The sequence below is a fragment of the Hippoglossus stenolepis genome, chromosome 10 (genome assembly GCF_022539355.2).
Source record: "Hippoglossus stenolepis isolate QCI-W04-F060 chromosome 10, HSTE1.2, whole genome shotgun sequence".
In the NCBI taxonomy this organism is placed as follows: Eukaryota; Metazoa; Chordata; class Actinopteri; order Pleuronectiformes; family Pleuronectidae; genus Hippoglossus; species Hippoglossus stenolepis.
Genome location: NC_061492.1, coordinates 19,279,290 through 19,307,213, shown reverse-complemented (window position 1 = coordinate 19,307,213; position 27,924 = coordinate 19,279,290). Strand labels below are relative to the sequence as shown.

The following is a 27,924-nucleotide window of genomic DNA, read 5'->3' as shown; positions in this document are numbered from 1 at the left end:
AATTAATTTCTATCTATTTAAATGACTGTTCAAAAAAACACCTGACAAATTAAAGTTGATGAAAACAAATTCATTACTTAAGAAAAATATTAACAACTGATCATCAAAAAATGGCAGTTACAGCTGATTGCTTTTCAGAGTCAGCTGAGCAGCACGTGCATGCTTTAAACACCCGTCAGTGACTTCACCATAACTGCCAACAGCTCTGGTTTTGGCTATATCTCTATGGACACATTAATCATCCCTTTTTCCCGTCTCATCTATTGATAGAGATGGAATGTGCCGTCTACGCCCTGGAGGGGGGTTTGGCTGGGACAGTACACCAAGTGAAGCGGGTGGGGAGGGGGAAGGGTTTCACTGATGGGAAAAGGCACAATGGTATGTGGCGACACGCTCGTGTTTAACCACAAATGGCCCCCCGACACTGGTTCTCACAAGCCTGCTCCATTACTCATCACTTTGGCTCTCAGAAGAGTTCAGTGCACTCTGAGCACCTTTGTAAGCCCGTGCCCCCCCCACAACACCCCCTATCGCCCTCCAACCTCAAAGTACTTTTATCAGAGCGAAAGTTGTCAGTTGTGCAGGATGATTCAGGGACATATGCCGAAAAACAAAAAAAACCCCTAACCCCTGACCCCATCCTGGCAGAGGGCAGTGCCCTGCAACAGACAGGGCAGTGGGAACAGAGAGCGGGTCCCACATTAGACGGGGCATCTGGAGGGCGCAGCTCAAACAACACATGGATGTCACAAGCAGTCAAAACTACAATTATATCAAGCAAACTTCGATCCTGATGAAAAATACAAATATTTATCGTACCACATTCCCTGATTTTATCTAATCCTTCTTTTTTATGATTGTATTGGGAGGTCATGCCTGAATACCTGTCACTCCCTTACAATTTTTATTGTTTTTTTCTTTTATAACTTCTTTTATGGTTTTTATGGTCATTTGTATGTGTTTTTTTTTATTTGTGAAGCACTTTGAAACTTTACTTTGAGAGGTGCTATATAAATTAAGATATTATTATCATTATCAAAAAGGGCATTATTGGACCCCACCCCCACCCCCATGTACGCCCTGCTTTGACTCCCAGACTGGAAGAGATACTGGAAAGAGTGAGATCAGGGCTGAGACATTTCACAGGCCCGGTGGATTTCCAATGTTTAAAGCCGTTGTGTGTTTATGTCTCCTGTCTGGTAGCTGGGCAGGGCTACAATACAGCCGGCATTTGGAAATAAGGCTTTGGTGAAGCCGTCCCACTGGTTTGGCTCCGGCCCATCTCCCCGGTTCACACGTAGCTGCTGAAACGATGAAACCACTCGAGTGGGGGGTTGGATGCTTGGGAATCAACAACCACAGAACCATGAAGAGGCCAGAATTAACAACTGTATTCAGTGGTGGAAACCAGATTTTGGTCTGTATAATCATGGCCACATCATTATTATTAACAAGCCTCTTCATTTTTCTTTTATGTTTTGAATCACCTGCTAATCCAGAACCAAATCCCTGCAAACACAACCACCTTTGTCTAGTCAGAACAAAATCGGGTGGGACCCAAACCGGTTCCTTCAAGCTAATACTAGTATTCAGAGCTACGATTCTCAATGTTTTATTATGTTGCTGATATATGTTGTTGGAGAGGTTTTATTTCCTCGTGGGAAAAAACAGGATTTACATCAGGAAAATAGTGAAACTCAACTGCCACTGCAATAAAATCCTCTCCAGTGTAACATATTAATAAATACTCAACAAAAATTATTTTATCTGAAATATATATAACTCTTAATTATAAAATTATGTTATTATTCTATCATGTTTTTCTTTTTTCAGATTATGTGGTTTTATGTTTAGTAGAGCAACAAGTCCTCTCAGAATTATATTAACTTTGAGGGACACAAAAACCACAACATCAACTGTACAGGATCTTTAAATACATGAGAACAGATTAATGAGGTTTAGAAAGGAAGGTGTGTTTCAGTAATCATCAGTCTACAGTATGTGAACCCACAAACACACACAGCAGATAGCAGATTATCTGCTAATAATCCTGGAGTCCCAGGAAATTTCAGTATTTAAGTTCCCAATATGTACGTTAATAATATTTATGTCCTACGTATTTTTGTATAAATACCATGTACACAGGTATTTTCTGCAAACTGTTTACAGTAAAACATCCATTTTCTGTTATAAATGAAAGGGGTATTACAGAATAAAGAGCAACCCTGATTCTTTAAATTAACATCATTATCCAGATTTACCCAAATTACCCAATTTCACCACATGTCTGCATTATTTCTTGCAATTTTAAAGAAAGTGACTGGATCTGGTTCTTCCCGGACCCATACCCCACCCTTATCGGTCAAGAACGTTTTGCTTAATAATGCTAAGAGACAGAGAAACAAACAGACAAATGGTGATAAAATCATTACCTTTTTGGCGGAGCTAATAAAGGCAACATTATCTTAAAAGTGAGAAAATTAAAACTTTGCTAAAGCCAGACTTCCACTCATATCTTCTTTGGTCAGAAAATCTTTAACAGCGTGTAGGATTTAGTGGCAAGGTGGCATATTGCAAGCAACAGAATACTCGCTGTACTCTCCTCCTTCCAAGGGTGAGATGTAAAAATATGAAAGGACCTCACTAGAGTGTTTGGTTTGTCCATTCTGGGCTACTGTAGAAACACGGCTGTGCAACATGGTGGACTCAGTTGAAGAGGACCTGCTCCTTACGTAGATATAAAGGGCTCAAAGTCAACAAGAAGACAATACTTTCAGGTGATTTTACACTACTGAAGCCATCACTATGAATATCATTTTTCATTCCTGCCAACAGATCCTCCTAAACCCTTCACACTGAACATTGAAGAAAAGTGAAAAAAATCCTGGATATGCCCCTTTAACATTTTATGGGTTCTTCTCTGGGTGATGCCCAATTGGTTGCAAATTGGTTCAGTACCTTCTGCGTGATCCATCGAACAAACAAACAAAAATAAAGAAAAACATAACCTCCTTGGCGGAGGTAATAATTGGGATACCTCCAAATTAACAACAGAAGATTTCACTCCTCAGTGGAGGGGTCATTGGAGAAACCTTTCTCCGTCTTACACTCCTTCTCTAAGACTGGCATGTGACGCTACTGGATCTAGTGAATGAAGCTCAACGAGGCTGACAAGCGCTACCCCCTTCAGTCCCGCTGCCGCTGCCCTCGACACAGTTTGGTGAAGGTTACATCTCAAGGCCCGTCAATCAAGTGACACAAGCGCTTGCCGCAGATGAGCTGTGATGCTCTTGCTGGTCGGCTCCGTCCGCAGCATCTTGACCTCCATGCCGTTAGTCTGCCGGTTTTCTGCCGGTGCTCCGACTGAAGTTAGAAATTAGGATGGCAGACGTGTCTGCGAGGGGCTCACCAAATTAACTGAGGATGAGTTCAGAAGTTCTCTGTGCGGTTTGATGTGTTTGTAGTGTGACACTGCGACACAAGCATGTGATCAGAGAGCCGCCAAACTCTCTTGCTTTGTTAATATGACTACAGTATGTTGTCCTGTGGCAACTTGGGTCAGTTTATTACAACTCTGACAAACCTATAGCCACTGAAAGCTTTCCATTTGCTGGAACACATTTGTCAGTGGTACACTTTCACTGTCGGAACTCCAGCGAAGTTACCTTTTTTTTTTAACGCCTCCCACAGCAGCACAAGTCCTGTGTATGTTTGACATGAAAAGAAGAACAGCTGAAGATTTTAAGCAAGCAGCAATTACTGCTATGACTGTACATATAAACAAAGGACCGCATACACAAACTCAGAAGTCCATCATCAGGAAATCAAAGGACAAAGACGGCAGCAGCGCTTATGCACTTTGATTGACAAGTGATCTTTGTACAGACCAAAAAAACACAAAACCTATAGAAAATGCAGATCTCAGAGAGAGCTTCTCACTTCATATCTGTCATGCTACTGACTGCTGCAGCCACAGAACCTTTCGAGCCTCCAGAACCTGTGACTGTATCACACCCAGAGGCCCCCTGCAATCTTGACTCCCATCCTGGTATGACAGATGGAGCGATGTGCAGTTAACTCCTGAAGCCTACAGCCATTGTCAATGAAAGGCACCCCGGGGAGAGCAAAGACCAAGTGAGGGGCAGTGATGATTCACAGTGTTTTCCACGTCCAGAAGCTTCCTGTAAGGGTGGCCCACAGCTGGGGACGACTCCTCTGAAGCAACGAGGAAGGACGATTCAGAGATCAAAACCATCTTCAATATGACCAGTTAGAGCTCTGCTATCTTTGATCCAGTCCTCTTTTACCCCTTTGTTCACCCATGTGAACTAGCAGATTGAGTGAAGATAGAACATTTTCACAAATTTTTCAGGGATTCATTAATTATTAGATCTTGCTGAAAAACTAAATCAGGCATACTTAGGGGACTGATAGTGTGTATTTGGTGCCGCCTGATTGAATTTACGGGGACTGTTGGGCCTTGGCGAAGATATCCGCTCTAATGAGAGCTATTCTAGTTGTGGACTGAGACTAGGCGCATTATGGCCCGAACATATATTTTTGAGTTTTTATCACCCTGTTAGTCAGTCTGAGATCTAGTGCATTGCAACTTCAACGTGTAGGTTGAAAACCATAGGAGACGGGGGTCTTTGCTGTTTGGGTGTCTAAACTTTGGAACAACCTGCCAGAGGAGATGAGACTTGTGAGGCCAGTTACTCTCTTTTTTCCCCCACTTCTTATATGTTCATTGTGAATGATTTAATGTCTTCTAGCGGTAAACAGACTACCCCTCGCCTCACCCTACCCTTCCAAGGGTGTAGGAGAACCCGTGGTGGCCTTCAGGTGATGCTAAAATACCTAAGGCCTTCTCTAGAGCCAGTGTTTGGCTTATCTATTCTGGGCTACTGTATAAACGTGGTGGTGCAACAAAGCGGACTGGAAGAGAACCTGCTCCTGATGTAGATATAAATGGTGAACTAACTAAATCCAACACACTAGACCTTTAAGAAACAATTTTCTATTTGTTTTCCTATTGTGAAGTTTATTTTTATGTTATCTTTATGTGGTGGTTTGTTTGCATCGGCCACTGTGAAGCACTTGGTCGGTTGTGCTATTCAAGTGAAGTCTCATTTTCATTTGTGTATAAAAGTGATCAACATGACTCTGCACTGGCAGAGGACTGGCCTAACATCTGGGTTGCTCAACAGCAGCTGCCGTAGCATGTGTGGCCCATTAAAACATGGTGATGTGGCTGTTTTCTCATTGTGTCATGCTGACCCAGAGCTAGCAGGAGTGGAGGAATGCATTGCTCAGGAGGTATTCCCTTACCTTGGGCTTCCAGGAAGGAATCGAGCAATTGGTCCTTACGTGTCTGCAGCCATAGGAGAGGGCTGGGAATAATTTGACTGTCCAGCTGTAATGTCTGGTTTGGAGAGCACTGTCTACCTTTCCCCCTACACAGTGGACCTCCCGGAGCAATGGAAACCAAGGCCACCCAAGTCCTGCTGGGGCATAAAGTGTGTGTGTGTGTGTGTGTGTGTGTGTGTGTGTGTGTGTGTGTGTGTGTGTGTGTGTGTGTGTGTGTGTGTGTGTGTGTGTACTCTAACCTCATCTAACTGTCCACACAAAAGAGCGAAGCCTATGATCTTAACCGAGGGAAGCCTGTACTCAATTTAAGACAAAAGCTTGAGGGATGGGGGGGGGGGACCCACAGTAGATGAGTGGATTTGCTTTGTAATTCATCCAGATTCCCAACCCTGACTTAGACCAAAATTGCTCCAGCTGTTTAAAAATGTGTTATTCAGACAGACGCAGGAGGAGCAGATGATGATATAGTTACAGTCGGGGGGACAGCTATATGATTAGCAGCCATGATGGCAACCCTTACCCAAGCTCCGTCAGGGACAAGTGATGAGATGGAACCAAATAAGAATGGTAGAAAAAGTGGGATTGTTCTGAATAGTAGCTTGTCGTGCCACCCGCGGCAGTCAGCTGAACAGAAGCGTCGCTAAAATAGCGAGAAACCGCTATTGACTCATGATAATAAGGAATCACAGGAGAAAAATTCGGCCTCGACTCACTATCACATACTAGTGAAATCGCAGCGAAACAGCAAGAAAAAAAATCCGGGTGCTGAGTAAGTCTTTTTTTTAATAAATTTATTTATAACCTAAAACAACACAGTCAAAGTAGAAATAACAGAGGATGTAGAGTGATCATAACTAAGACGCCTGAGTTACTAGAACAGAGAAGTGAATAATGATCTTGATAACAACCTGTTTTTCTTTTTCTTTCTCCAGTAAAAAAAACCCGAAAGGGCCTTACTGGAAGAGGGATTATGATGTCCAAAAGAGTTAAACGCCACACAATTTATGGGCCCATCAAAGAAACAGAAGAGGTGGGGGTGAGAATGTGTGTGTGTGTGTGTGTGTGTGTGTGTGTGTGTGTGTGTGTGTGTGTGTGTGTGTGTGTGTGTGGGTACATGCAGCAGGCCCGACCACAGCTTTCTGCTGACTGATGCAGGCCCGAGAGGTGAGTCACAGCAGAGGAAGGGGGTAGGAGGAGGAGGGCGACAGGGGGGGTGAAGCTCTCCCGGGGGCTTTTGGGAAGCAGGGATAGAGTGAAGACAGCGAATAATGCTAAGTTATGTCTGTCCGCTTCAAAGTGTGGGGGGGGCCACGAAAGAAGGAGGTCACACACCGTTAAAGAAAGCATGCCCTTTGTTCTTGAAACGCTGAAGTGGCCCGGGATAATAAGGAGATGCTGCTGCTTGGCACTTCCTTTTGAGTGAATCCTAAAACGCACCACAACGCCTCTGTATGAGCGTTTCTTCTCTCTATTACACACACTCAACACTCTTTACCTCACTTTCACAATCTGTGATGTGGGTGAAGCTCAGACTACGTGTTTGTAACTGCTCCACTCCAGTTTTTACTACGCTGCACCATGGCAAGGCATTTGGAAATTATAGCACAATAAAACTCCCCGGGGGAACTATTCAGTGAAAGAATCCATTACACAAACAATCGAGGCGCTTTAATCAAACCGGGTAACAACAAAGAGGTGATTAACACCTTCATACGATGACGCATTCGGTCGGTTGAGCGCAGGCCCCGCAAAACCCTCAGAGACAGGATACGCAAACATGCAACCTGGGCTGCTGTGACGAAAACAAACCACAGAGGCCAGTGTGAAATGAGTCAAGTGACGCTGGCTTCTCTTAAAGATTAGAGTCAGGGAAGGGAAACAGCCGGGGGTCACCACATACCCAGTGTTCTTAAAGCATTCCACTTGAGCAACAGACAGATCTGTGGCTCCACTACAGGTCTCAAAGCGGCGGGAGTTTACTCGGCCGTAATGACTGGGCCGACAACAACTTCTGTGTGACAGAGCCTTGTTACGGAACAATAGTAGCAGTTGAATGTGAGAATTTTCTGTGACTGTTTTTTCCTCTGTTAATGCTGAAAATAAATTCCCTGCTGTTTCTATAATACACTGAGGAGTGGGCTTGATTACATAATATTCCATTTTAAACATTTTCCTTTTTTCCTTGTATAGTGGTTTACTCATGAAGTGAATAACGTATTATAATATTATATATTATTATATTATATAATTTTGAATTAAATATATAAAATAGTACAAACAGTACAAAAACAGTAAAATATGTATTTTTAATGTCTATATACTATACATCTGGTTCCAGCCTCTGATATTTGACTATTTTCCTCATGTTCTATTTTCTATCATTTTAATTTGAATAGAAGACAAAATAATTCTGGAATAAAAAAAATTATCAAAATAAAAAAAATTACTAAATAATTATAACATTAGTTGATAATAAGTGTCTACAGACATGCAAGCAGCTCCCTGAGGCTGTACAAAAGGTCACCATGCTATCATGCAGATCACATTTGCGATATGGAAATAAGCAAAATGTAAAACTGAGGCTGGTGGGACAGTTTTGATATTTGTGCTTAGAAAAATTATGAATAGATTATCACAAAAGGTTGCAGATGAGTTTCCTGTCAATGGTCTAATCGACTCATAGTCGTAAGCTTTACACCAACGTATTAGAGAAATCAAACTTTTGACCGGGTGATGACTCAAGATAAACAGTTCAGGGTTCATTAAAGTGATTCATCCTGAGGTGAAGATGAAACTTTAAGGCAATCCATGCAATAGTTGTCGAGACATTAGAAAACAAAAACACAACGTAAGTAGGATTAAACCTATGGATGTTTGGACATGATTTGATAGCAATCTAATTGAATAACTGCTGGGATATTTGTCTGAACCAACATACTGACCTTGTACTCAAAAAGATTGTGATTGGCTTTTCCCACCATTTTCTTTTATTTTAAAGTAATCCAAATAATTGGAAAATGTTTAAGTTATATAAAAACACACACAATATATTGGTAGTGCTTACTGTAGTGTCCACTGCTGTGATCGCAGTCGTTGGAACATGTTTTGGTGTAGACTCCTGTGCCTTGAGCACCACACAACCTTGAGATCCCAAAGTGATGATGACCGACCCGCAGCCTCGTTTCATCAGCTCCTTACCGGCCCGGTGTGCTTCCTCCACATTAGTTACGGAGGAACCAGTCAGCAGCTCAGCCTGTCGAGAGACAACATCAAGAGTCATTACATCATATACACAAAACAATCTTCATTTAAACATTCAGCTCATTTAGAATAAGATGATAATGGCACAGTATTTATTGGCCTTTTTTCTCTAAACCAGTGTGGCTTTTTTTCTTCTTTTCTGGGTCAGGGAGACAAGTTAATCAAAGGTTAGGAATTCAAATTAAAGATAGAGCAAAACCAGCACTGGAGTGGGTGGATAAATAAGGAACTGAATGGTGGAAATTCCCAAAGGCACAGTACCAAGGACTGTCTGCAAGGCCCTGTATTTTTGTTCTTCATAAAATCAAAACTAATCCTTTATTTTTATTACTTAACAAAGTTCAGTACATCATGACCACTTATTGTGCAGTGATCTCTAATTAGGAGCCTATTACGAGTCTCTGGCTTACTTGCTGCAGCAACAGCTCTGGTATGAGTCAGGCTTCTTCATCTGTCTCCAAAGTGACTCAACAGTGACAAAGCAGGGCTCAACAGCTGATGTTTGAGGAACTTCAGGGAAACTCAGAACCGCAGCAGCACTCTCCACAGTAAATTAGCCCCACCTTCCATAAAGATCCACACAGTATTATATTCTGGAGTTGAGAGGAAATTGCCGGCAAAGTTTATTTTCGAGCATGACTGAGGCTTTAGAGAATATTCTTTGAGAAATACCAGTTTGTCTGTATTTTGCTGACATTAATAATGACTATCATGTTATGAATGTGTATATATATAATAATAATAACTATGTTTAAATATTTTTACTTTCACAGCAGTTTTTACTGACCGACATTACTCACTATTATTAAATCTTTTTTTATTTTTGTGTCCAATTTTTTCCAATGCACCAATCTGTTAATCCAAGGACCAAACCCAAACATGCTCAGCTCTAAGAACATGGACACTATGTATTATTACAAGTTTCAATGCTCATTCATAAGAATACATGTGACTGAATTTATTTAACACAGAATGAATGCAGCTGGGGTTAGCAAGCATTTCTCCGTATTTTATAATTTCCCTGTTGAGCAGTATTGCAACATAATTTCATGTAACTTTACTGCCAGTAAAAAAATTACAATGTATTAAGTGTCTGTCAGAGTCGTGTAAAATGTGGCTCATTGTTTGATATATTTCAGCATCACAGCATTATTGTGGATTATTGTTTTGGAGATGATAAAGGTCAAATTAATAATGTGAATATTTAAGATGATTAGAACTTAAAAGGTACAATATTCCAATCACCTACATTCATACTTTACTCGTGTGAATTCTGGATTTACTGTGATATTAATTGTCTATTGATGAAATAAAACATTTCAAAAATATTCTACATTAGTTACAATACTGTCTTTGTTTTATATGACACATGTTGGATTTGTTGTATAATCATGAACAAATTATTAATTATTTTTGAATTATTTGACCATTGTATTTTAAAATGAAACCTATATTTAAATTTAATGATGAAAAAATTGTAACTGTTGTGATGATACAATTGCTGCATGAAGTATTTAGTTGTTTCAGGTCTTTGCTTTATTGTATGAGCTCAGTGCGATTTTGGAGGCTGAAATTGGGAGTTCTGCAAATTCAAACTGCTTGTGACAGAAAGAAAGAAAGAAAGAAAAGTGCACAAAAATATTATTTTTCCTATTTGACAATTTATCGTGTTTTCTCTACTGCTCTCCACTCGTAACATATACTACACATAGAGTAACAGACACAAACGCACACAGACTTAATATGTGGTAGAACATCTATCATTACTTAAGGTAATGTAATAAATGTATCCGTTGTTCTTTTTTTGTTGTTCTTTGTGTCCCGCATCTTATTTTAAACTAGATACTGAATAATTTTTTTGTGCGTCACAAACATAATTTTATCACTGAATTACACCAATACAATTATTTCCTGTGTTTTTCAAATGACCTAAAATAGATGAAACACATTGAGAACTTTCTCTTAAATTTTCTGTCACAATTACAGATCTAAACTCAACTTGTTGAAAGGTATCAACAATGACAAAAATACACAAGCACAAAACAGGCAAACACATTAGTTATGTCTTCATGTTGCCATCAAGCTAAAATGATCCTTTCACATCTGTGGACGACAAAACTGTGGCTCCACTTTGGCACATGAGATGGACATGAAAGATAATTCAGCTCACTATAACACACTTCGCGCAGTATGAGGATCAAAGACCGCCTGCACTCTGTTATCCCTGAGCCCCCGTACCACCCTCCTATTCGCCTCAGCATGGCACAGAAAGACCACACACAAACACAAACACATGTACGGAGTGTGTGCCAGCTATGACCCCACATGAGAGGGTCAGGACGCGGCTGATGCTAACATTAAATAGGGGTGTGAGGATACGATCCCCTCCTGCCTCTGTGATCTGTCAAACCGAACAATGACCTTGGACAGTTCAAAAATAAACCGCAGAGTGTATCCGTGGTTTTAGAGCCCGCAGCCACGCCAGTGCTGTCAGAAGCCAAAAGAGAAAACGAGCCGTTTTGTTAGTCATCAGCTTCACACCAGGGCAGAGAATCAATCTACCTCCCTCTGTGTACAAGAGTATCAGAAAGTCGAATTGTTCAGATTATTATTATGTTCTTATCGCACACACGCGCGCACGCACGCACGCACACACACAGACGGTTTATTTTTACTTAAAGTATAAAATGGTTTGCTTTGCTCATTATTTAGATCTGAAGCTCAACTTACATTTGATCACATTACCTGTTGTCAGGATGTCTAACTCTGTTCCTTTTACATTGCTATATTGTCTTTGCATTGATTTGTCAGGTCTGTGGCCTTTAATCCTAGATTGGCTGCATTAAAAGTACTTAAATCATTTCCAAAGTCTTTTGCAGAATCATCTTAACAAACAATGTGAAATTCCATTAAAATATTAGGAAATGATTCAAAACGTTCACAGCTGTGGAAAGCAATACAATACAATAAAACTCAAATTACAATTTCAGAGAACATTGGAACAACAAAAAAACTGATCACAAACATCCAAATTGGAGGAGTTGTTCTGAAACTATTAAAATATCAAATTTCTAACTAGTTTAGGGCTTAAGAAAAAAAACAGCCCTACAAAAATATAGCGTGATTGTAATTAACTAAATAATGAAGCAATATGACTGAGCTACTGTTTAACTCTGTGACCTTAAATTAGCTGATGTGACTCATAAGTACGGTGACGTGGACTGTTAGTTACCCTAGAGTAGAAAACAAAACAAAAACATTAGAAAGTATATATTAATATTATACTGCAACAGATCCTCGAATGAATTATGCAGAAGGCCCCTTTTTTTAGTAATCATGATAATTACTGTAATAAGTAAACTTAAATTTACAATGTGAATGAAGTAGCCTACAAGTAAAAACTTTTTATTGTTAAAAATAATTTTAGGTTATTTAGTAAATGTGAAGTCAAATACTGAATACAGGCTTTAAAAACTCTGTTTTGTTACAGTTCAAGTATTTGACTGAAATCGTGGCTCAATAAAAACAAGACCAACAGATATTGACCTCTCTCACACACACAAACACACACACACACACACACACACACACACACACACACACACACACACACACACACACACACAACACACACACACACTTACACAAATAAAGACATTTGACATGATGAACAATGCAGAAAACTTCACAGGAGTCAAATGTCAAATGAAGATCTGACTCAATTCTCGATTCTGTCTGCAGTGAGTAACACAACGACTTAACAGTTGATTCAACTAAATATCTGTAAAAGTGTATTGAACTAGTTTTTCTTGAGTTTTTAATCATATAGCCCTGATGATTATAATAATATGAAATGCCTATTGACTCAGCCCCTTAGTTGTAATATATTTAATTATGATATTGTATCTATTATGGATTTAGTTCTGTTTTATCTCAACTTCTTTTAGTGGGATGTGTTTTTGGTGCTCTTTCCATGCCTGCATAGTTGACAGTGTAACATGACTGTACCTCCATGACCTGCCTCTGTCTCTGAAGAGACACGTTACCCTTTCGTCAACTCTCCCTTTCATGTCCCCACACCTGGCTATGGCGTCTCTCCGCTCTGCATCACCACATCAAATGGAGGCTCGCAGGCAAACTCACCTCCACTTTATCCTGAGGGGGCGGCTGACTCAGCTGAACGGCACATCTGCCCTGTTGTTTTCACTGCGGTTCCCATCTACTCCTGCCCCCTGTCGCTCATCTGTCATCGCCTGACAGTCAGAACGCAAGGTGCCATGACACTGGTTTTTACCATGGAAGGGTGGAGAGATACTTGTTCCCTTCTTCATGCCGGAGAGTTTACATGAATGGCTAAAGGCTTGAGCGGGTTCATCACCCCCAAAGTAGAATTTAATCACTGGAAAAAGGTGTGTGTGTGTGTGTGGGCACTCATAACATCTCAAACCTCTGATCTTTTCCTTTCACAGAAGAAACAAAATATTTCTGCCTTTCCCTGATTCTTGGCTGCACAACAAGTCCCCCAGTGTTACTAAGAGGTGATTGGACATTTTAATTGTAGCAGCTGTAGATTTAATGATCAAGAGTTAAGCTGCACTGTGTGACATGAAAATGTAGTTGTTAAATTCGACCTCACACTGTACGAGTAAATCATCTGAGATGTGAAGCCAAAGCCCGATTGTCTGAGACGACCTGAATGCTCACACTGTACATTGTGTCGGCTCCTCCGGACCCACTTTTGGTCAAAGACGAAGTTGAAGTTTGTTTGCTAACAATGCTAATAAGGGAGAAACACCCCAGTTTTTATGCCGTGTGCCGAAACGTCCAGAAAAAGAGGTGTTTATATTTTAAGCCACTATATTGTAAATTGATCACTAGCCACATTATGATTACTGTACTGTCACAACCCGTTATCTCCCACTTTTTGCTCTGCAATTGCTTCCAGCCACAAACTACATTTCCTACAACTGTGTTTGGTCATTTTGCGCAGTTGCAGTGAGAAATGTGCGGATTTGGGGGGGAATCGACTCGTGACTACGTAAGAGAGCATGACGAGAGCCAAACGAAATTTCTGACAGATCAGAATCTGATCGCTCCTCGCATCACCGCTGTACATCGCAAGACACACAACGATGCTTAAAACCAATCAGACTCTACAGTGAGTCTCCCACAGCGTGTCAATATCAGGCTGAAGTCGCAGTGTATACCCCGGCTTTAATTGATTGATCAGGTCTGTCCTGCTCTGTGTTGGATTTGGGAAAGTTTACACTCCGGCAACCTCAGCCCCGGTTACCTGTGGTAGCTTTATCTTTGCCACGCTTACGGTTTAGTCATCACCCTTTTAGTTCAATCATCATGAAGCCCAATGCTTCTGCGTCGAACCTATGCCGTAACCTGCGGCGTAACCTACGCATCTATCAGCTTCTACTCCAACACGATTAGGTTACGACTTAGTAACACTCACCATTGCTCTGAAGTAAACAGAGACGCCAAAGAAGTTGTAAATGAGTGGACCAGAAACTGCTCGGCCCTGTGTATTTTGCCAACAGGAGCATATTTATGACCCCTTTTCAAGATTCTTGTTTTAAAATGTTGTGTGTGTGTGTGTGTGTGTGTGTGTGTGTGTGTGTGTGTGTGTGTGTGTGTGTGTGTGTGTGTGATTCATCACCTCAGACTCATTACAGCAAAACACATCAGACACTCTGTAGAAATCTGGATCCAGGTCAGAAATGGCCGGTGCTGGGTTGAATATTGTCTTCACTGTAACAAGAAACCAGGATGTCATCCATTTTATACAGCACTGTGTCATCTTATCTTTTCAATTCAATTTAAATTTATTTGTATAGAGTCACAACACTACATTATCTCAAGACAATTCATACATAGTAAGGCAGAGAACTTACAATATATTTAAAGTTCAGTACTTGAGTTAAGAACACACACACGTTTTTTTCCCACGTAAAATGTAAACACTAATTAACATCGTTTCTCTGTTGTTTATTTTGTAAATTAAAAGTGTAATTATCATCGCATATCAGCAAACAAATGCAGACACTGATATGTCAGTGAATGGCTCATATTGGCCAACTGATAAATTTGTCAAGCTCTAATTTCAGCATCATAATCTACAGGGCACAATGGTGGAACATGCCACAAGCAAGAGTTATAATATAATATAATATGATCTATTATAATATTATAATAAAAAATATACTTAATAATAATCCCAGTTCCAGTTGTCAGGCTGCTTTTAAAACAAAAAAAGTTATGACAGTGTCCCTGAGAGACACATGATGTTTCTTTTCCATTTGCTAAGCTTCACTGTCGAGGTCTGGCAATACCTTAATTAAACTTGCAATGGGAAAAGAGGCTAGTGGGGCTACTGCTGGGGATTTCTCTCGCAGGCAAAGCTCAAGTGCATAAGCTTCTATAAAAAGACACCTTTTAAACGATTACATTAGCACTCCCCGGGAAAAAAGAGGGCCTCCCATCCTGCAGCTTTGGGTAGTTGTTACACTGTAACCCCTGCAGTTCCACAAGAGTGTGTGTGTGCGCGGAACAGATAGAACACGCGGTACATAACCCTATACTGTACATGTATGTGAGTGTGTGGGTGCGCTGAGTTGTGACCCTTCCTCTGTGTGCGTTAAGTAGCGCAAGAGAGGGTGAGAAAGCAAAGAGTGTTTGTCATAAGTAATCCTCTGTACGTGTTGCACATCCCCGTCTCATGCATATTCATGAGCACAGAGCATTAACACATCTAATACCACGATTTCTGTGTCTGTGCGCGGATAAGCCCAGCTCGACGAAGCGATTAATTCTGATATCTCTGTGTACAAAATAAAGCCTTGTGAAAGTGTGTGTGTGTGCGTCTGTGAGTGAAATATATGTTCGCCGTCTGTGACATCAAAGTCTGTTGTGCAAAAGTGTTTGTGTGTGTGTGTGTGTGTGTGTGTGTGTGTGTGTGTGTGTGTGTGTGTGTGTGTGTGTGTGTGTGTGTGTGTGTGTGTGTTTGCGTGGGCACATAAGAGAGCAGCTGCGTGGGTTTGTGCAGGGCTTTGGCCACCTGGCGCTTTGAGGTGGATACTGGGCTGCTCGCGAAGTGGAAAGTGGAAATAATGTCTCTCTTTTTTTCAAACACACTCACTCACAATGTACTATATGCATACTCACATGAGCCAGGGCCATGTCATAGAAAAGTGACACTGGGCTTTTTCCAATTCCTCTTATCCCCCCCCCCCCACCCCCACCCCTCTCTCTTGTTGTGTAAACTGAATAGGTCCTCAGTTTCCATCGGTTTCGTTTCCAGCACAAGTGCGACATCACTAACATGTTTTGTATAAAAAATTAAGCATCTCTTGTATTCTTCACGTGGACCTTCTTTAGCCTTCTGTATCGGCTCAACATCATCTCATCTTTCTCTGGATGCTTATTTGCCACTGAAAGGATGGATTGTACGAACAGTAGTGTTGCCGTTTAGCTCACTATGCATACGATGACACTTGTTATGTGTCAAATGTTTCACTGCTTTTGAGAGTATACCTACACTCACCTGTATGAGCTGTGGGGCTCACAGTGTAAATTATATTAGGTATCATGTATTTAAAAGCATACTACACTGTAAAAATGTAAACTTGAAATTGCTCATCTAAATATATATTTTTTAATAAACTGCACAAAAAAGATTTAATTAGATTAAAAAAAGGCTGGCCTCAATACAAAAAAATTAAGTTTCAAGGTTAGAATGGGGTCTACCAGCATGTTATGCAGGGGTTTCTGCAAAGAACGGGGTCTACAGAGCAGTTCTGCAGGGGCTTTTGACCACAAGTTATCTTACCTGTCCTCCTTGAGTGAAGCCAATGTTTTGCTTGAATCTACTTTTGAAATTCTGTCTTTGCATTAAGTACAATAAAATGTAATTAGGCAAACAATGTATTAATGTTAAGTTTGACATATTTCATGTCTGCATAAGCAAAATATACTGGTAAAATCCGCTGGACGCCAGTGAGCAGCAATACCAGTGACTAGCATCACATTACGGTCATTGCCAATTCAGACACCTTCACTGGCTACATGGCAACTGCTCGCCAGCGTCCGGAGGTGTGTGTCCATGATGTGAAGTGAATTGCCGGGAGCTTTTATAACGTAGCCTAACGTTGATATTCTGTTTTCGGATTTAGCACAGTTCAAGTGCATAATAATAATTGTGGTTGAAAGTATTTTTGTTTTTTTATCACCGCCTCAGTCGAAGTGTCTCTGTCTGCAACCCAAATTGCATTGTTCAAGTTTTTTCGCCTGTCAACAAAAGCAATGAAAAGACCAAAAAGAAAATGTGCTGTTTAATTATTTCCTACATCCCTGCTCCGTCTGTGGTAATAACTCCCAGACCCATAAGGTCCGACCGAAGACCCTCAATCTTTAAAAATGAGTCACAAATACCGAAACTACATATTCAATATCTCAATGAATATAATTTTTTAACATCACGTGGAAAGTCCGAAAGACGCAAAAAATCGGAAATCAGGAAATCAATCTGCAAATCAGGAAAATGTGATACACACTACAACAACTGCTTTGTAAACCTCACGTATATAATGAATAAAGCTCAGTCCTTTCCTCCAATAGTTGGGTATTGTAGTTTTAGCAAACATTAGTCAAACAGGAGGTTTGTTGCTGTTTTTTGTTGCAGATTATTTTCTGCAGCACGTTAATACACTTCTGGCGCTCTAATGAGTATTTTCAGTAGCAGGACAGAGTTTGTAGGACTGATACAAAATAAACTGCACTGTGTGTGTTCAGCGTAATGAAGGAATATATCACCCAACAGTGTGGCTCACTCTTTAAAGTGATAAGGGCTCCCTTTGGAACTTGTTAGTTAAACCAATAAGAAAAATACAGAGGCCTTGTCCTTTAGGGCACTCTTAAATTATTCACAGAAAAGAAACATTTATCAGGCAGTCTTAGAAGGACCAAGGACGAAATGTACATTAAAAGCATTTATTGGAATTTCAAATGCGATGTGAAGTGTGTATCTGGGTCTGAACGAACAGATGAAGAAACGTCCGGTGTCAGAGTGTCATAATGCTTTTATAATCTCGAATTGACGACCCTGTAAATGCAATACACGTCAGAGTTTTTAATCATTAACATGCCTAAAATAACTCGATGAACATATTTTGGTGAACACTGAACTGAACCGATCAGTTTGCAACTTCTGAACGTGACTGTAGGCGTCGTTCACTCTCGTGGCACAGACAGACACTCACGTTTTACTGCACTGTAAAATTAAAGTTTACGTTTCTGCCCAACAGAATTTTACAATTTAAGAGTGAATATCCTCTATGAAATCATGCATTTGTATTTTGATCAAGTAACCAAGAGCAAATGTACAGAGGTTTTAGTAGCGACATTGGATTAGCAGCTTTATCGTGATAAAACATCAGAGTTAAGACGTAACTTTATATTTTGCTCTTGTTTGGCTGCTTCAGTGAGTTTTGGTCGTAGAAAGATAAGAAAGATGCTGTTGGAATCTGTGGAGTCTAGGGCTTGTGTTGTAGGCATGAAGTAGAAGGATTGTCTGTATTGGCTTTGTGGACATGTATAGTTTGTGTGTTTTGTCGACATGCTGATTTAGTTGCTTTGTGTTTGAATTGTGTTTGGTTTAGAAGAGCATGGTTGCTATGGGCATTTACAAGAGCTTATACCCATTCTCAAGGTATAAAATGTCCATATTGACGAAACCTTTTCTCATAAACTTACCTCCTCGTTGTCTGTAACGTTCCCCTGGGACCCGATGGGTTTCAATAGGTTAAAGAAAAGGCAAGATATGCGCATGAACTAGTTAATTTTTGGGACATAATACAAAATTCTAAATTGGGAACTATGAACATGAGCTGGTTTAACCTAAAACTGCCAAAATACCCACTATTCACTTTTATGCCTCTCTTTAGCTCAGAGGACGAACACGTAGCAGCCTCTCCTCCTTCCCCTCCTCACATTTTCCCACTGTTCTTCAGAGTCACACAGGCTTAACAAACACGAAGGCAAATGAGCCCAACAAGTGGACACATGTCACCCCCCTGCTTCATTATGTTATTAATTGGAGAAACTGTCATAACATATGTGGACAGTCAGCCACTAATCCCAACATCAAGTGAAGCTTCAGCCATGTACTGTGTGTCATGTAAAAAAGATTATGCAGAGAAAGTATCACTGAATCATGTGAAAGGTTTACTCATGCTGTTGTCTTACTCACATTATTGTCAATAATCACAATGCTATTTGTAGCCACGCACATGGACAGTCTGATAGTTGACTTTTTCATCCCTTCGCTGCCATCTGCGGCGTGACCACAGTGTTTGTGTCAAGCGTGTAACTGATGTCAAATGGAGAGAGCCGGTGCTCATGAAGTATATATTCAATAACACGGCAGAGGACGGAACCTGATCAACATGCACACACGCGCAGCTTGGGTGAAATCCTTAATACACAGCTGCACGAAGGAATTTGCCTCGCTGATGCAAGGAGCTAGACGTCACATTAGCTGGCGTGTTTAATGTCTCGGTGTCGGGTGGCTTTGTTTTGCTCTCCAGGTGTTAGTGAAACCACGCAAACCCACTACACACACACACACACACACACTCACAGTTGCTGGGACAGATGTGGTAATACTGGGATGTGTGCATACTGAGTCACGTCTGGCTGAGCATGTGTGTCATGACTCTGGGCTTTTTCACGCAGAAGTTCAAAGTCTGGTCGCCCCGTCACAGCCAGGACCGTCCAGGAAGTACAAAAACACGGCAGTGTGTTGCCTTGGTCCATTTAGGAGGGAAGGTAGATGGAAAACAATGGCTGTGGGGAAACGGAGTGAGACAGAGATCACTCCTGCTTACACACACGCACACACACGCAGACACACACGTACACACACACGCAGACACACGCACACAAAAGAAATGAGTCATCAGTGAGTATGTGAAAGGGCTTTAAGAGGCTCTAATTGCATCTGGTGAGAAAAATAATATTGCTTAGACAAGGAAGAGGGGGAGGAAGAAGGGGGGTAAAGACGGAAAACAAGAAAATAAAGAGTGGAGCTACACAATGCCTACCATTTCATTAGAATTAATTTAATTCCATTAACTTCTATTAAATGGTAGGTGGTGATGAATTACAAATGTGTTCTACCGAAAGCAAGAAGAATAAACTCTTTCTGGATATGTTATCTTGTCAAGTGCCTCTGAGAGCTGGCATCCGCAGTACGTGTTGCTCGTTGGTGACATTTGCGTAATTTGAGCGGCGCTTCACCCCCGCGTCATTAAAATCCTTGTCGACAAACCCATTAACACCCATTCTCTCTGGAGAACTCCACTTACGCAATGCTCTGGTGCGGCAGCGTTAAGGGTGGTGTCTTTGCCAAGCATCTTCGCCTTCCCTGCTTCTCTCCTGGCGCCACATACCAAGCCTAATTCCGTGGTATGATCGACACGGTGTGGGGGTGCTCAGGGAGAGAGTGTGGTGCTCGGCGAGGCCATCTGGGTGTCCCATCTGCAACACGGCTACGGCTGCGACTCTTTTCACTCTGGCAGCCTGCAGCGAGCGTTTACCGCCCAAATGACAGGGGCAAGAACCTCCCCAGACGTCTCCAATGACGCAGAGGGCTTCTAATAATAGGACGGTGGTGAAGATGATTAGGTCACTATCCTGGTTATCAATAAAAGAGGGAGCGTGGTGATCAAAAACAGGACTTTGTTTGTGCAGGACCACAAGGATTCAATTGGCTTTTAGAAACGTGTACGCAATATGATGCTTGATGTAGAAAACGAGGGGTAGGGGAATCCAACAAAATAGCATAAAGTGAGACCTTGTATTGAGGTATGTGCAGGTTTAATAAACCACATTTAAAGGGAGGTTCTGTAAACTACCCTGAACAGCAGCCAGTGTGGCCACAGATGGCGATTACATTTTCGATTCAGATTCTCTTTACTCGGTCGGCATGAAGCAATATTTTATCACAAATGTTTATCTGTGGTATGAGGCGTAAAGAAGAGTCATAAAGTGTTATGTCAGTTATACAGCAACACATAAGCGGTTATCAGAAATGAACTCTGGAAGATGTCTGTCTTGACGTATTTGTCTGTCTTCTACGAATATTTTTAAAATGTTTGCATCTGTCGCTTGTTGGAAATGTCATCAACACACCCACTCGCTTGCGATGAATCCTCTGCAACATCTCCTGCTGCTGGTAAGTTTCCCAGCACTGGCTAACGTTTGTCACCAAAATCTACAGGTCACACGAGAGTGGTCACAACAAGAAGGGTTTTAAATTCACCACAATAAACTCAACCAAAGTGCAGTGGAGAGAGAGGCAATGAGTGAGCTTGGACAGCGCCACTGGTCAAAGAGGAGCGGGCTCAACAGTGTCGTGCATGAGGATTAAGCGAGATGCAGTGTTTGCGGTCATAGGTTTTGGCAAATGTATGAGGGTTTGGAGCGTACTGAACACACAGATGGCCAACAGAGCAGTGGATTATATTGCAGAAGTGGTTTGAGAAGTTTCAACTGCATATTTGATCAATTTTTTTGGACACATTTTCTTACTGCGTCACCATTGGGCTCCATTGCACCACAGTGAATCCACATTTACCACAACGGCTGTTCTCACTTGTAGAACAAACTTTAACCATTTCAAGCCCAAGTAGAATGTAGAGAAAGGAGTTCCCTCACCACCAAAACCTAAAACATTTAGATTCTTATCTGCCATCACAGTCAAATAGTTTGACAAATAGTCTTTCAATACTCAATAACAGAAAACTATATTCTTCACTGCTGTTTGGGATTTGTGTAACAGAGGAAGAAGAAGAGGACTATAGTAAAGCCCCTTTTTCACAGGTCACATTACCCACAAACACCCACTGATAACATCTGGCTTTCCTGTGCGAAGTAAATCAGGTTTGGGTATCCTTTGAGTTTGTTTCAATAATTAATTAGCTTAATCAATACTTTTAAAATGGTTCCAGTGCCTAAACAAAACAAAAAGCACAAAATGGCGGTCGACAATACGAGCAGTGTCTTTATTCCTATGGCAAGTTGAAATGTATCATGTTAACTGTTTAAAGTATACTTAACATGTACAAATATAAATATTGGCACTGGATTTCAGGACCCAATCTCAATGTGAATCGCTAAAATCGGACTTAACTCGGGGGTCAAATGACTCTGCAGTTGACAAAGGTTTTTATCGGCTCTGGCTGTGATCAGCAGAGATGGAAACAAGGCACTCGGGTGAATGTGCAAATTTCTTCTTGTATTTCTTTGTTCTGGCAATCTAGATGCTGACGCTGCACTTTTTCCACTGATGTGCAACAGCGATTTTTCTCACCAGGGTGAAAAAAACTGAAAGGCAAACTACTCAACTGGCATCGTGAAAGGAGTCAATTGCCTTTTATTAGCAGGTTCAACAGTGTTTAAAAGACCTGCATGTACCCAATAATTTTGACGTAAATGAGGCACATGTATGTTTCCACCCAAAATTACAAAGTTGAACTATATACTGTAGACATATTTGTTCTATGGTCAAACAAAGGAGTGACCGATCCTTTAAAAAACAAATCACAGTCACTGGGATGCAAATGTTTCTTCCTGTTCTGTATTTTATGAGAGTAACTTCACAGCCTCATAAGGACCTGCACATGGGTTTCTGACACACCACCACACACAGAACAGAGACACTCACTGACCTTTGTTTTCCTGAGCCATGCGTAGTGCAGATAAGGAAGTCTTGGTACTGATCTCCAGCTGGCACACCAGTACTTTTGCATGACTGATGGCTGGAAGAGCGTCCTGTAGCTCCTCACTGCCCAGCAGCAAGTTGGCACCGGCCACGATCACAATGACGTTCTCACCTGACCATGGACAGGGAAAAAAGAGACGTGAGAAGAAACGACAACAGCTATGTGGTCAATGTGAGATTCTATGGGAAATACAAAGTCCATATTTGGTATTAAATTGAGCATTTACGTTATAAACTGTGGTGACCGACGGCATAGTGACATTTGGGGATTAGTACTTTTTATGCATTATTCTGCACCTGTTTAGTGTATAAAGTGTCAAAGGGTTTATGAATATAATTTATTGATATAATATATGTGTCATTATAATAATAATATAGTGTATAACACAGATTATATATATACAATGTAATAAACACAATATTGATTATTACTATTATTATTATAATTGTTATTATTACATAAATAAGTGTCAGATGGCTCCTCTCCAACCTAAACCATCTGTCTTAAAGACATGTGTTTTGTCTCACAACTGAACTGTGACATTCATGTGATTGCTAAAATTACTTTAATACCTGGTAATATAGGCTAATATATTATATTTAGTAAATATATATATACTGTATACTCTATTCATCATATCAATTATATTAATGACCTTCACGTGTTATATAGACACATTTATTTCATTTTAATTTTAATTGAAAAAAATAAGTGTTGAGAATCCCACAATGCGCCATCATATGTCATGTACTTGACAGAAATTGCTCACTGTGTGAACGACTTGGCCTGTAGCAGATTGAACCTGTGGCTACCCAGCATGGTTTGGTGCACTTAAGCATTTATGCTCATGAATGTGTGTGTGTGTGTGTGTGTGTGTGTGTGTGTGTGTGTGTGTGTGTGTGTGTGTGTGTGTGTGTGGTGATTACAGTCACTTGAGCAGTGAGTCAATGGTGGAACTGTGTACAGCGCGTGTGCATGTGTGTAATAGCCAGAAATAGTGGACTTACCACACATGCTCTTTGGTTAAGTGTGCCCACCATGCAACCATTTAAATGACCTAAATGTACGATGTTGTACAAAACATTTACCTGCATCGTTTACGATGATGGAGGCAGCCCCTGTGGCTGCGTCAGATGTCTGCCCTACAAAGTCTGAGATGGAGAGGAAATATGAAAAGAAAGAATCAGTTTGAAAACTTCCAATATTTGCCTTTCCTGCAGAAAAAAGTTTGTTGCTCTTCTGCCATGACGTTGTAGCTGAGTCCAACTTTAATGAAACACACCTCTAAAAACAAAAAGTCATAACATAATCACTGTTGAGTGCTTTTAGATCAGGTCACTGTCTTTTGGCTATAATGAGAGAGGCCACAAACATCTGGAATGTGGTGAAACTGAACTTTTGAAAACTTTAATTTAAACTAATTCAAATGGTTTGAATCAGTGACAACAACAATAGACAGACTTTCCAGACTATCAAATAGCCTTGAGTAGCTGAGTAAGAATCAACAAAATGCAGACTAAAAAAACCTTGCGTCGTGCAACATGAAAATGGGAACCAATTTAGCATGTGAAGCACAGAGGAAATCCATCTTACCTGTGTGTACGCCATTGTCCTTGAAATTCTGGATGTAATTGTCTCCAAAGAAGTCTTTACCAACCTAGAAAACATTGAAGGCAAAACGATTACAACAAAGAGAGTATCAAGCGGGGTCAGACTTGGTTAGCGGCAACTTTTGAAAAGTGGTATACTCAAATCTCAGTTGGGTTGGATTTCCTGTGCCCTGCCAGAATACTGGCATGGTGCCGCCGCCGAAATGTGCAAAGACGAACACACAAAGTCAACAAACGCACACACGCGCAAACACACGACCAGCTGCGCCAAGCCTTGAAGACAAGATAACCCCGCCTTCACGCCTCCTCATGCCCACCTCGCTATCGTTTTCTTTCCCTCCTTCCACACATCCCCTGATCCGCACTGGGATGTCCACATCTGTAGCTACTTTGGGTTGTGGAAGGGGTCCCCACCTTGCCCCGAGGCGCCTACTTCGAACCCACGCTTTTCAAAAAACGTGCCAAAATGCGGGCACTTCTAGCTGCCTGTGATAGCTGGTTGGACTGGTATTGGCTGCTTGGCCCCATTCTCTTTGAAGAGCGGCATTCTGTCTTGGATGTTTTTGACAAGCCCGGGTTGTCTATTTTTGGGTTCTCCCCATGCCCGGAGAGCTCCTTGCGCACTGGGTTGTTATCGATCGGGCCTCTTTGTTCTGACAGAGGTGGGGCTTTGGTGCGTTAGTGCTCAGGTTGAAAGGCCACACTAAGCTTAGTGATTGGAGACACTGGGTTGTATGGTATGGGAATAGCCTTGTTTGAAGGCGCGCAAGCGTGGGTGGGCGTTTGCATGCGGTATGGTATTGATCAAGAGAAAATGAGGCACAAAGAGTTGATGTGGTGAAATGAAAAGTGTGAATGAAGCTATAAGGTTTTGAGGAGTTGCTAACTAGTTGGTGGACTGTTGTAGCTGATAGCTGATTATTCTTACTGAGTAAGACGCGGCTAAGCCAAAGGTTAGACGAGCAAAAAATACTTTTTTTCTACAGACACACATATTTGAGCTAAGATGCAAATGAACAAACACTCCAACACAAACTGATACAGCACATCAGCAGCGTATGATTGCAGCTGTGGTACCTTGCAGACCATGGCGGTTTTGGCCCCCAGTCTGGCAGCCTGAATGCACTGGTTGGCACCCTTTCCTCCAAAGCCAATGAAGAACTTGTGACCATGGATGGTTTCTCCTGGTTTGGGTAACCTTGGTGCTTGGCTGAGGAAAAAGAAACAAAAAACAAAAATGTGAGCACGATTTTGTAGCATTGACAAAAAGAACCTCATGGGATTTAGGGAACACAAAAAGAATGTGTCCTCTTCATAAAGGAATTATTTGCCTGAATTTTTAATTGTAATTTGCTTTAATTCACCTCAACAGTTCTTCACACTGCAGACAAAAGTTTGAACATCCTCCATCAAACTTTGAATGTTTTTGCTTTTTTTGGCACTGCGAGTGTTCTGCATTGAAACCAAGGAGTAAAGGGAGATGTCAAAATGTGAAGACAACCCTTCAGGGCCGAACCTTCCCCGGTTAAGCTATTTATTTATCCCTGGAAAAATGTGCTTAAACACACACAAACAAGAGTCTTGTGTGGAGTCTGCAGAGGATTGTATCTTTTGGTCATGTGAAGGTCTTTCACTGAGAGGTCAACAAAGAAAACCTTTCCGCATTGGGCATAGGGAACTTTTCTCCTTGAATGTTTTTCCCCTGTGCCATTTCTCACACTTAAATATAACATCCGCTTTCAAAACACAAACAGATAACACAAAAAAAATAAACTGAAAATGGAGTCAAATATTTCCGCACCACTATAAAAAGTAGGGTAGATGTTTTATCCAAACATTCGGGTAGATATACCCGATATAAAAGTGTCTCCAAATTCACAAATGATGCAACCAGCAAAGCCAACAGATGTCTCAACTTGACACTGGCCACACCAGTAATGCCTGAGTCATCGGGGTTAGGTTAAGTCCTGCCCCTCCCCTCAAGGTTGACATGCCACAGGTGGTATACCCTGAGGAGGACCTGTCTGTTCCCTGATTCCTCCAATCACAGAGCCAGGATGGTGGTGAGTAACATGGGGTTGTGTGAAGTGGGGGGGGGCTAGAAACAGTTTCATACCATACGTCAAGAAGCTGTGGTCTGGCCCCAGACCAGCACTGCCCAAGGCCAACGGGTTGCGGATGGCAAAATGTTGTCATAAACTTGTTTTTCACCCTGCTGTTGCTCTTTTTATGCCTGTGTGTGTATGTGTATGTGTGTGTGTGTGTGTGAGAGAGACACAGTGTGTTTGTGGCAGGTGTGCTATTACAGTAAGTTCACTCAATCCCAGGATTTCCAGTAACTGAGACGCCGGTGGCAAACACTGGAGGTGGTTATAAAAGTCTGTTTTTGCACCGGCGTGTGAAAAAAACACTTAAATGCCCGAAGCTATAACAGGATGTAGGGTCAGCGAGGGTAAAATGTGGTGAGAAGGAAACGGAACAAAGGTTGTACACATGTAAATACGCACACACACACATTCACACACATATTACCTATTCTGCTCCTTGATGCAGCTGTCTAACTAAATTTTTCCTGTCTGTGTAACCGCTGTGACTTTTGGTGGAAAAGATGTGCTTGCACGCACAATGCTGCACAGGAAGACGTGACCCTGGTGTGCAAAGAATAGTGGTGATAACATACTGATGAAATGATAACGTTAACAATAATAACGTTAATAATATTAACATTTTTGTCATTATTATTATAATTAACATTATCATAATTTCACCAGAATCATATCTTCCTTTGCATCTTATTTATTTAATCTCTTATACTGTAATATTTTAAGTGTGTATGGGACTTGAGTATTTGCTTTTCCTTTTTGCTGTATTTTTACCTTGTATTTTATTGTATTTTGATATAACCGGCTGCTAAGACAATTTAATTTCCCTCCGGGGATCAATAAAGTAATCTATCTATCTATATATTTATAAATGTATTTTATGTTTTGGAGGCTGTTTGTTTTTACTTTTTTCCACATACATTATATATCACTAAGATGATAGACTATGCAGTAACAGTTTGGCTAAAAAACTGTAGAAACGCAAAGACAGAAAACGTCTCAGCAACAACAACAACACAATGCAAAATAAACAACAAAGACGACACTCAAAACAGAAAAATACAGCAAAGACAAAAAAAGGTCCACTGACAAAGACTGGTGACCTGTCTAGGACATAACGTATTAATTCCACACCAAAAGCTCTCTTGACATCTTTGTCGGTGTCTTCTCCGTGTATGTCACCGCTATTTCATTTGCAGATATTTGTTTTCGTTTCGTTTTTTCATTTTTGCATCTGTCTCATGAAACTTCATCAACACACCCACTCACTCGCAGTGAATTCTGTGTAGGATCTCCTGGTGTGTTCTCACATCAGCTCCTTTGGACATTCTGCTGACTTTTCACCAGCTCAGTTGTTTAGCACGAGTTCAAGGTTGTCCGGCTCGTTGTGATGATAAAACTCCAACTCCGGACGACACACAGACACTTAACCACCCCCCCAAAAAAACGAAACACTAAATGTACAGACAAAATGTTTGTACCTTCTGTTTTCATATGCATCGACCAAAAAATATAAAACACGCTAATTAGCTAATTAGAAGTGCTGACTTACGGATTTGTCAATTTTGGACAAATCCAGGCTAGCTGTTTCCTATTCACAGTAGGAACTGGCAGTAGTCTCTATGGGAAGGTTATTAATTGTCTAAATCTCATAAGAAAAGCAAGTAAATCATATCAGCCATTTAAAGGTCTGAATCATTTCCTTCATTGTTGCTTTGCCTCCCTGAAATAGACATTACTTCATGGATGATGTTACTTAACAAAGGACAGATACAATCTGATTAACAAGCAACA

At 41.0% G+C, this 27,924-nt stretch overlaps 1 protein-coding gene across 2 annotated transcripts in view; it reads right to left on the bottom strand.

Moving 5' to 3' along the window:
* The window catches only part of rbks (ribokinase), a 43,137-nt gene that overhangs the window by 1,823 nt on the left and 13,390 nt on the right, over positions 1-27,924 (bottom strand). For both annotated transcript variants that reach the window (XM_035167149.2, XM_035167148.2), the window contains exons 3-8: positions 25,106-25,238; positions 24,012-24,075; positions 23,507-23,569; positions 22,365-22,529; positions 14,297-14,388; positions 8,432-8,620 (exon numbers count right to left, since the gene is read on the bottom strand). In XM_035167149.2, the coding sequence (XP_035023040.1) occupies positions 8,432-8,620; positions 14,297-14,388; positions 22,365-22,529; positions 23,507-23,569; positions 24,012-24,075; positions 25,106-25,238 (706 nt within the window). The remainder of the gene's footprint in view (positions 1-8,431; positions 8,621-14,296; positions 14,389-22,364; positions 22,530-23,506; positions 23,570-24,011; positions 24,076-25,105; positions 25,239-27,924) is intronic.